This window comes from Gastrolobium bilobum, unplaced genomic scaffold, assembly GCF_033153095.1.
Source record: "Gastrolobium bilobum isolate Gb01-03AN ecotype WA unplaced genomic scaffold, APGP_CSIRO_Gbil_v1 utg592657, whole genome shotgun sequence".
In the NCBI taxonomy this organism is placed as follows: domain Eukaryota; kingdom Viridiplantae; phylum Streptophyta; class Magnoliopsida; order Fabales; family Fabaceae; genus Gastrolobium; species Gastrolobium bilobum.
The window spans coordinates 1-11,125 of record NW_026898594.1 but is presented as its reverse complement, the minus strand read 5'-3'; the positions used below and the strand labels follow the sequence as shown (position 1 = coordinate 11,125).

Sequence of the window (11,125 nt, the reverse complement as noted above, 5' to 3'; positions counted from 1 at the left end):
AGGTAGATGGCAAGATTTTCCAAATGCCATCTGATAAGGTGACGTGCCAATAGGAGTTTTGAAAGCAGTCCTATAAGCCCACAAAGCATCATCTAGCCGCTTAGACCAATCCTTCAAAGAATTTCCAACGGTCTTCTCAAGAATCCTCTTCAACTCTCTGTTAGAGACCTCCACTTGTCCGCTGGTTTGAGGATGGTAAGGTGTAGCAACCTTATGTTTAACACCATACTTAACCAGTAAGTTATCAATCTGTTTGTTGCAAAAATGAGTCCCTCCATCACTGATTATTGCCCTTGGTACACCAAACCTTGTGAAGATGTTCTTTCTCAAGAAATTGACAACCACCTTAGCATCATTAGTGGGAAGAGCAACAACCTCAACCCACTTAGAGACATACTCAACAGCAACAAGGATGTATTGATTGGAATATGATGAAGGAAATGGTCCCATGAAATCTATCCCCCACACATCAAAGAGCTCTACCTCTAATATATTATTCAGAGGCATTTCATCTTTGCGGGAAATATTGCCCACTTTTTGGCATCTGTCACATCTTTCAACAAAATCCATTGCATCCTTGAATAACGTAGGCCAGTAGTAACCACTCTGTAGAACTTTTTGAGCAGTTCTATTGCCTCCAAAGTGTCCTCCGTAGTCAAATGCATGGCAGTGCCACAGGATCTCTTGAACTTCAAATTCGGGCACACACCGTCTTATAATTCCATCAGCACAGTGGAAATACAAGTAAGGATCATCCCAATGAAACCTCCTTGCATCTCTGAGGAACTTCTTCTATTGTTGCCTTGTAAGATTGGGAGGCAACTCTTTTATCACCTTGTAATTGGCAATATCTGCAAACCAAGGAGGTACGAATATCGCCATTACTCTTTCATCAGGAAAATGGTCATTTATTTCCTTCTCAGGACCTTCTTGTAGTTCTTTTTCCTGAATTCGTGACAAGTGATCTGCCACATTGTTCTCCACTCCAGCTTTATCCCGGATCTCCATGTCAAACTCTTGAAATAAGAGGATCCATCTGAGCAACCGAGGCTTTGCATCCTGCTTATTCATTAAATACTTGATAGCAGAGTGGTCAGTAAACACAATAACCTTGGACCCCAACATATAAGATCTAAATTTATCTAATGCATATACTACTGCTAGCATTTCCTTCTCAGTGGTGGCATAATTTACTTGTGCCTCATTTAAAATTTTGCTATAGTAGTATATAACATGTAACAATTTATTCCTCCGTTGTCCAAGGACTGCACCTATAGCATAGGCACTAGCATCACACATAAGCTCAAAGGGTAAACTCCAATCAGGAGCTACTAAAACGGGAGCTGTGGTGAGCTTTTCTTTTAACAGATTAAAAGCTTTAAGACATGCATCATCAAATCGAAATTCAGAATCTTTTTCTAAAAGTTGGCTTAAAGATTTAGCTATTTTAGAAAAATCTTTTATAAATCTCCTGTAAAACCCAGCATGTCCTAGAGAACTTCTAATACTAGTCACATTATTAGGGGGAGGTAATTTCTCAATTAACATTAATTTAGCTTCATCTACCTCAATCCCTTTTCCAGATATCTTATGTCCTAAAACAATTCCCTCTTGTACCATAAAATGACATTTTTCCCAGTTTAGTACAAGATTTGTTTCTTGGCATCTTTTTAACACATGAATTAAGTTTAGCAAACATAAATCAAAGCAAGAGCCAAAAACAGAAAAGTCGTCCATAAATACCTCCAGGTTTTTCTCCACCATGTCAGAAAAGATGGAGAGCATGCACCTTTGAAATGTAGCAGGTGCATTACATAGACCTAATGGCATTCGTCTATAAGCAAAAACTCCAAAAGGGCAAGTGAAAGTTGTTTTCTCTTGGTCCTCCGGTGCCACTGGAATTTGGTTGTATCCAGAATATCCGTCCAAGAAGCAGTAATAGTTGTGACCTGCCAATCTTTCCAACATTTGATCAACAAAAGGAAGTGGAAAGTGGTCCTTCCTTGTAGCTGTATTTAGTCTTTGGTAGTCCACACACATTCTCCAACCAGTAATGGTTCTAGTTGGAATCAGCTCATTTTTCTCATTGTGAACTACTGTGATACCTCCCTTTTTCGGAACAGTCTGCACTGGGCTCACCCAAGCAGTATCCAAATTTGGATAAATCATGCCAGCATCAAGAAGTTTCACAACTTCTTCCTTACAACTTCCTTCATTGTTGGATTAAGCCTTCTTTGAGGTTGTCTCACTGGCCGAACCTCATCTTCCATGAGTATTTTATGTGTACAAAATGAGGGATTAATACCCTTTAAATCAGAAATTGACCACCCTATGGCAGTCTTGTGTTCTTTCAACACCTCAACCAGTTTCGTCTCTTGTTCAGTAGACAATCCCTTGTTAATGATAACAGGGTAAGTCTCCTTCTCACCCAAGAAGATATACTTGAGAGTTTCTGAAAGCTCCTTCAACTCTACCTTTGGTGTACCATTTTCCTTGTCAGAATATTTCGTTTCAAGGACTTCAAATAACTTATTTTTTTCCTCCTTGAAAGGAACCATTTCATGCACCTGAAGCTCTTCCTTAGATTGTTGAATGGAAAATACTTCTTCTTCCACTACTTGATATAGAATATCAAGAAGAAAGCAATCGCCTTTATCAGAAGATTGTTTCATAGAGTCAAAAACATTGATGGTGATGGTCTCATCATTCATTCTTAACTCTAACCTGCCATTCTCAACATCAATCATGGCTCGAGCAGTTGCCAAGAAAGGTCTTCCCAATAATAGGGGCATTTCAGTACCCTCTTCCATATCTAATACCACAAAATCAGCTGGGAAGATGAACTTATCCACCTTAACAAGCACATCTTCAATAATACCACTTGGTCTCCTCAAAGATCTATCAACGAGTTGTAGAGAAACCATAGTGGGTTTTAACTCAGTAATTCCTAGAGATTTGCAAACAGATAATGGCATCAGATTAATACTTGCCCCAAGATCGCATAGTGTTCTGCCAACATCAGTGTTACCGATAGCAATTTGAATATTGAAGCTTCCCGGATCACTGAGTTTAGGTGGGAACTTCTTTTTGTATAATGGCACTACACTCTTCAGTGAGTGTTACTGTTTGGCACTCCTGTAGCTTATGTTTCCTTGACAACAAGTCCTTCATGAATTTTGCATAATTTGGCATGCCAGCCAAAGCTTCAGCAAAAGGAATATTTATATGCAACTTCTTGAAGATATCCAAAAATCTTGCATACTGCTGTTTCTGAGCGTCTTTTTTAAACCTTTCTGGGTAGGGTGCCATAGCTCTCACATATTCTGGCTTCAGCTCGAATTTCTTTTTCTAAGCAACAATTATTTGTGGCTCCTCTTCCTCACCCTTTTGAACAGGTGTCTCAACATCAGAAGGAATAACCACTTCTTCCTCTACCTCCTTACCCTTTCCAGTAGCTTCCGCATTTATGGTTGGCTTTGTTGGAGCTGCCACCACCTTGCCACTTCTTGTAGTTATAGCCATACAGTCATCCTTCGGATTAGTGACTGTATTGCTAGGGAAAGTGCCTGGAGTTCTTTCGGCCATTTGTTTAGCTATCTGGCCAATCTGGTTCTCCAAATTTCTGATAGAGGCTTGTGTGTTTCTAGTGTTTGCCTGAGTCTCTTCCATAAAAGCATTGGAATGTTGGGCCATTTGTCCCACTAGCTTCTCTAACTCAGAAGGTTCTTTTGGTTGAACTGGCGGTGGCTGCAAATAGTTATTGGACTTGAAGTCAAGACCAGTACCTTGCACCCTCCTTTGGAAGTTATTGTTCCCAGAAGGAAAATTCTGAGTTCTTGGAACATTTTGTGGTGAGGGTCTCTTATCATACCATACACCATTTACATGTACCCGCTGAGGAGGATCATCGGCTAGCAGAGTAGGACATTCGTTGGATTCATGATCTTCCTTGCAATATTCACATACAACTGCTGCAGCTTGAGCTTGAACGCTAGAAAATTGCATCTTATCAGGCCTTGATGTCAAGTTTGCTACCTGCTGAGATAACAAATTGTTTTCAGCCATCACCACATCATTGCCTTCCAGTTTAAGGATACCTCTTTTAGGCTTGGATGACAGCGCTTGGTTTTCGTTGGCAGCCATCCTCTCAATCAACTCAAGAGTCTCATTTTCTCTTAGAGTTTTAATAGTGCCCCCTGCTGCACCATTTAGCACCATCCGAATCTCAGGTTTGCAACCATTGAAAAAGATTCTAACCTGACTACCAGCAGTCAAGTTATACTGAGGACACCTTCTCATCAAGTCCTTGAACTGGTTCCATGCTTCACACATTGATTCACCCTCTGATTGAGTGAAATTGGTGATATCATTCACCATCTGGTTATACTTCTCCATCAAGAAGAACTGAGCAAAGAACTTCTGTGATAAATCATCCCAGGTTGAGATGCTTGCTGCAGGCTGCCTTTCCAACCAACTAAGAGTCTTTCCTTTAAGAGCAAAAGGAAATAGTCTCAGCCAGACTGCATCATTAGACACTTGAGGATGTTTTGTAGAATCACAGATCATCAGGAATCTGTTTATGAATCTATGAGGGTCTTCATCATCCTCTCCACCAAACTGAGCTCTCTCCACCAGTCGAATATTATCGGACTTGAGCTCCCAACGATTGTTGCCCACTTCAGGATGGACAATGCTCGCATTGGGTCTGTTGAATAATGGAGTCAGAATAGTGTCCATGAGTGGATTGTCAGCATCATTGTTGTTTTCCATTTTATCTTCTTCTAGCAGAATATCTAACTCATTGAATGCAAGCTTCTTCCGAGCAAATTTTCTGTTTTTCTTCTCTGTTTTTGTGATCTCCAAATCAAGTGGAAACCCGAGCTCTTTACCTCGCATACAACTTAGAAAAGAGATTAGTAGCACTTGTTCCAAATATCACAAAAAAAAATTAAAAATAAAAATAAAAATCCAATCTTAAAATCAAAATCAATTGATATAAGAAATGCCAATCCCCGGCAACGGCGCCAAAAACTTGATGCTTCCCGGCAAGTATACCGATCGCACAAGCAATGAAGTGGTAAATAATGTTCGTCTCCACAGGGATTGTGATCTTATATTAATTAATATTCCTTTAAGAAATGGATGAGTTCAAATGGTTTTGACAAATATTGTCAATTGGTGTGAATAGGAGGACTAAAAATAAAGACTTGTTTTTGTGATTTTTCTGTGATGAAGAATGAGATTGTAAACAACAATGAGAAGAGATTTGTAAATATGAGAAGAGTATTGTAGCTAGGAAACACTCACCATATGATCCCCGCTTATTACTTTGGATTGATTTAAAAACACTTATTTATATAAAAACTCAGATAAATATCATCTAAAATAATTAGTTAAATTCCAATCCCTTGGTAATTTAACCCTTTAACCTCAGTTGGAATCTTAATCCCTTAGTAACCCCTCATGAGAATTAAGCAATGAATACGATAATTAAAACATCCGCAATTAACATACATCTATTCCTAGCATGCATACTAATTGTTATCTTACCCCCTTTCAAGATGAGAACCCCAATATTCCTATCTAGGGTTCTAACCCTCAGACTATTATCAACTATTAGAGTGAGGCTTTTTGACCCTTATGCCCCTTAATTAATAATTAATTACCAAATTGCCCCTCATTCAAAACTATTTCGAAAATTTACCCTCCCCAACAAACATAACACCAATCTGCCCATGTTTGACTGTTGACCACGAAGCCTACCCGGGTACACCATTACCTACCCGGGTAAATTTTGAAACTTTTTATCTACCCGAGTATGTAGGGGTGTACCCGGGTAGAGTTCTTGAATCTGGGAAAATGTTTGAATTATTTACCCGGGTACGGAGCAGTGTACCCGGGTAAATCGCGTCTAGAAACCCCAATATGTATGGGTTTCGGCCATTGTTGCGAGGTATAGGGTTTTTGAAACCCCAAATCTTTCTCTCTTACCCTCTCTAATCCGAAACATCACACATATTTCATCTCATCATTTCAGAAAGCTGAATCTTGGTGGGACATTGAGATTACATCTCCACACTCCCATTTTGTGCTAAAAAATCCGAACCAACCTCCAAACCCAAAACCTAGATCTAATTTTTGTGTGAAAGATGAGTTCAAGTCCAAACATGGTTCCTATAGTTGTTTACTACAATGGGAGGCATTTTGAAGGTCCGAACGGTGTCCGATTTGAAGGAAAAACAAAAACGATGAAAATCAAAGTGGGCACTACATGCAATGAACTGAAGGAGAGAATTCTTCAAAAAATGGGGTCAGAAGGCATACATTCCATCCACCGCATGATAGCCAGGTTAGAGACTGTAGTGGATATGGATACAATATACTACATTGGAAACGATATAAATGATGATGAAGATGTGGAGTTCGTAACAGATGCGTTTGTTGAATAGAAAGTATTAAAATATATTGAGATATATGTTGAAGTTGATGTTGGACAATCTTCATCTTTACCGGTGCATACAACCACTACTGCACACTGTACCGGTCAAGAAGATACAGTTGTACGATCTTCTGCACCTCCTCAGGTAGCACGGGATGAGGATGAAGAGGATGAAGACGAGGACTATGTGGACAGCGAAGATGAGGGAGAACCTGAAAGTGCTATTCCAGAAGGTGATTCGTCAGACACTGACGTGGACGGTAATTTTGAGGCTGACATGAGCGTCGTAAGTCTCGGTACCCCAGCCTTGTCACCACTTCATGTCGACCCAGTCAGTAGTGGTAAGTTATTAAATTTGAATATTTGCTTTAGACAATTTATTATTTGTGGTAAGTTATTAAATTTGACATGATCTTTAGATGCAGGGTCTGAGGAGCCATTCTGGAATGAAAGCCAACATTATTCATTCATTAACTGGGCGCACCCTAATGACGAGTTGGAGATCCTATATGGCGATGATGACTTGCACGGAGGTTGGAAGTTAGGAGATCCGTTATTTGTGCAACAAGAATTTGGGTCCAAACCAGAATTGCAACATGCTGTGAAGATACATTATATGAAGGGGCGCAGGACAGCCATAGTTGAAAAAAGCGACGAGTCAAGATTTGTTATGAAGTGTAAAAACTATGCTGACGGTTGTCCCTGGTATATGAGGGCAATTAAGCCGAAGAAGGGAGCTAACTGGGTGGTCCGTAAATGGGGTCAAGGTCACACATGCCTAAATCAAGGCCTAGCACATGATCATAGACAGTTGGATTCAAATGTCATTTGTGCGGCTATAATGAGTATGTATTCTACTGTTTATTTAATGATTCAGATTAATTGAGAATATGGTAAAGTTAATTTTTTTTTCCAGATATGTTAAAGGAAGATCCATCCACAAGACCAGCTCTGATACAGGAGAGGATACAGGGAACATATGGATACAACATAACGTACAGGAAGGCCTGGAAGGCAAAAATGAAGGCCATCGTTAAGTTGTTTGGTGACTGGGAGAAATCGTACGCATTCTTGCCAAATTGGCTGAAGTATATGACGGAGGTGAATGTGGGTTCTGTGTTCAAACTTGATACAAATCAATGTTTTGATGAACGTCGGGTTTATACAGACAGGGCCGTATTTCAAAGGGTTTTTTGGACATTTCACCAATGCATTGAAGCATTCAAACACTGCAAGCCTATAATTCAAATTGACGGCACTCATCTGTATGGGAAGTACAGAGGTACTCTATTGATTGCAACATCTCAGGATGGAGATGGATTTCTGCTCCCTATTGCCTTTGTTGTTGTTCCTCCAGGTGAGTAAATAATTTTGCTTTGGGGTATGTGAAAGCATGTGACCCTTCTTTGCCACTTCATACTGTAAATAATTTCTGAGCTCATCCCTATTGACTTTGTTGTTGTTCCTTCAGGTGAGAGGTTGGATGATTGGTCCTGGTTTCTTAGCCTTTTACGTTTTCATGTCACACATAGGCATGGTATTTGTCTAATATCCGATCGTCATCGAAGCATCATAAGGGCGGTGAAAGACCACGGAGGGTGGCAGCCTCCATATGCTTATCATGTATTTTGTCTACGTCACATCGGAAGCAACTTCAATACCCGTTTTAGGAATGTGGAATTGAAGAAAACGTTGATGAAATTAGGTAATGTACGGTATAATTACTCACATTTTCAACCATTTGAAGAAAACGTTGATGAAATTCACTAACCAATGCATATGTCATGGTTTTTTGCAGGGTACACATGTTCAAAGATAAATTTCGACATTAGGTACAAGGAATTTATCGAGAACAATCCTGAAGTTGCTTCATGGTTGGATGCGATTCCGAAAGAGCAATGGTGCAGGTCGTATGATGAGACAGGACGTAGGTTTGGTCATATGACAACTAACCTATCTGAGTGTGTGAATAAGGTGCTTCGTGGAGCACGAAATCTGCCTATATCTGCATTGGTCAAGATGACATTCAGTAGACTCGTTGAGTATTTCGTCAAGAGACGTGAAGGGATTGAAAAAGATATCTCACAAGGTTGGATAATTTCAAAGAAGGTTGAGGCAGCGTTGCAAAAAAATGATAAATTGGCTGGCACTTATCGTGTGAGGATATATGATAGTGAGCTGTTATTGTTTGAGGTTGAGGATGCCTACAATCAATCTACACACGAGGTCGGTGACATCATGAGAGTGGACTTAATCAATCGTACATGTCAGTGTGGTAGGTTTACAGCAAGGAGATATCCCTGCAGTCATGTATTAGCAGTTTGCAAGGTAGCCAAGCTAAACCATTATGATTATGTGGATCATGTTTTCAAAATTCCAACCATTGCTAAAGTATATGCTGCACACTGGTTTCCTATTGGCAATGAATTGTTGATTCCATTCGTTGTTGGGCCTACTGTAATTCCGGATGCTCAGTTGGTACGTGCAAAAGGAAGACCAAAGTCTTCAAGGATTCAGAATGAGATGGATTGGGTTGAGTCTCAACCCTCTAGCAGTCAGAGCAGATGTAAGCATTGCAAGCAAGTTGGACATAACATTCGTACATGTCCATTGAGACTAAGACAAGCATGATTACGTATTGTTTTTGTGTAGTACTTTGTTTTGTAATGACAATCACTTTACGTATTGTTTTGTTTCCTTGTACCCTAAACTTTATCTTGTATTAGTTATGTATTGTGTTGTTGAAATGTATTGTTGAACTGTATTCTTGTGTTGTTGAAATGTATCCGTTAAGTTTAGCGAGTCACTAGTTCCGTATTGTGCAATCCGAATGTCTACCATACCCATTTACCCCTTCCCCGAGTCAGTTAAGGTTATTGTATTACACATCAATTACCAAGATGCTAACAAAATGGATTGAACAGCACCTGCTGCTGCATCTGCAACTGGTCTACCCGGGTAACTCGTAATGATATACCCGAGTACATCCTACCCGGGTAGACTAGTTCGTGGTACCCGGGTAGACCAGTTGCAGATGCTGTTTTGGCAATTTTTGTTGCATTTTGGTAATTGTTGTGCAATACCTACATACGGTATGACTTGGGGGTGGATTGATTTCGTAGAAATAGGATGCAGTAATCAAGATGTGCGCCAATCAAAGTTGAACATGAATATTAAAGTACTTTGGGTTGAATTGATTTCCAAATTAATTATGACAATATTAATGCAAGGTCCCATACTAATGCATAGAACCAACAAGTCTGAACGTGCACAAAACGAAAATTTCATTCATTCAAATTTTGAACATCCAGTACAAAAACATCCATGCAATGTAGGTAAAGTTCCTAAATGTACCAAAATGACTACATTACATCAAACTAAATCAATGATATGAAACCCTATGGACACACTAATCCGATGTCGTGTCCTCCCCATTCTCTTCATCCGATTGTGTGTCATCCCCATTGTCATCATCCTCCTCCTCCTCCTCCTGAGTATGGGCACCCTCGCCAATTAAACCCTCCAAGCGTGAAACCCTTGTGTCCAACCGTGCAACCCTTGTGTCCATCTGGTTTCGCCACTTGCTCGTGCTTTGTCTATATCCTCTAAAGTCAGTAGTCAGATCATATAAGGATGCCATGACATGATCAAGTGTCCATCCACCCTCAGGAGGAGCTGGTGGTCGCCGACTGCGGGTGGGACGTGTCGGTCTGACATCAACCTCAGCAACGCCATCATCATCGTCATCATCATCAAGGCCTACATCATAAACCATGAAAAACAAACTTCAATACCACATTAAAAATTAAACAACACAAAATTGCATAAACTCATAAAGACCAACACATCACCTGCAGGTGCATCCTCCATCTCAGCATCGTGGTGGAATGGGATCTCAGGTGGTTCTGGTGCCTTCTTCCACGTCCAGATACCCGCTCTGTTCGGTAGGATCCCACACTGCTTCAGGAGCCTCTCACCAAATATAGCATTCCAGCCTCTGGCGGTCTTCAAGGTCTCTGTTGCCATAGGCACTCCAAATCTATGCAGAATCTTCTGCACCAGAAATGCAAAAGGCAATTCAGCCTTCTTTGACTTGGCTGCCTTCCACATCAGTATGCATATGTAATGCCTCCAGTTCACCTGCTGACTGTGAAGGAGGGCCCACAGGATGACAAAGTCCCCTTCCAGCACCTTTGAGTGATTATGCGGGCGCTGGAAAATAATATGTGTCACCACATAATGAAGAATGCGAGCAGAAACTGACAAGTTGCTAACAGGATAATGAGCAAAATGACCGGGCTCAGCGTCTGCCCTCCTAGTCTCTGTAACAATGGTCTCCCGGTTATAATCACCAAATATATGATGGTTGTCTCCATCATATAGTGCTGCTCCTGTGACACCATCAAAATCGAACCCCAGTAGCTCCGTCCAGATAGGAGCAGTCATGATGATATCAATCCCGCAGACACGGGAAGTCAGCTCGCCTTGCGAGTAGCCAAGGTTCTGGTAGAAGGCTCTTACCATAACCTCTGAGTATGGGCACCGCATCTCCGCCAGGTGAAGTAAATGTGTCTGCTCAAGAAGCGGCACAATGTCAAAACGCTCTAGGTTGAAGAATGCCGAATCCAGTGATTTCGGTTCGCAGATCTTCCGGGTCATGAAAAACTTCACGAACTTCTCGTGTGA

At 40.7% G+C, this 11,125-nt stretch overlaps 1 protein-coding gene across 1 annotated transcript; it reads right to left on the bottom strand.

Moving 5' to 3' along the window:
* Nucleotides 1-3,348: 3,348 nt before the first annotated feature.
* LOC133317550 (uncharacterized) lies at nt 3,349-4,770 on the bottom strand. Its single transcript, XM_061519416.1, has 3 exons — nt 4,614-4,770; nt 4,258-4,520; nt 3,349-4,224 (listed from the first exon to the last, which is right to left on the bottom strand). The coding sequence occupies exons 1-3, from the start codon at nt 4,768-4,770 to the stop codon at nt 3,349-3,351; spliced, it is 1,296 nt and encodes a 431-aa protein (XP_061375400.1).
* Between the last annotated feature and the right edge of the window lie 6,355 nt (nt 4,771-11,125).

Bases quoted from the DNA above. Each gene is read 5' to 3' on its own strand.
- LOC133317550 (XM_061519416.1), bottom strand. From the start codon at position 4,770: ATGGAAAACAACAATGATGCTGACAATCCACTCATGGACACTATTCTG. The intron at 4,521-4,613 runs GTGGAGAGGATG...CTAATGATGCAG, and splicing joins GGTGGAGAGAGCTCAGTTTG to TCTGGCTGAGACTATTTCCT. The intron at 4,225-4,257 runs GTTAGAATCTTT...TGCAAACCTGAG, and splicing joins ACTTGACTGCTGGTAGTCAG to ATTCGGATGGTGCTAAATGG.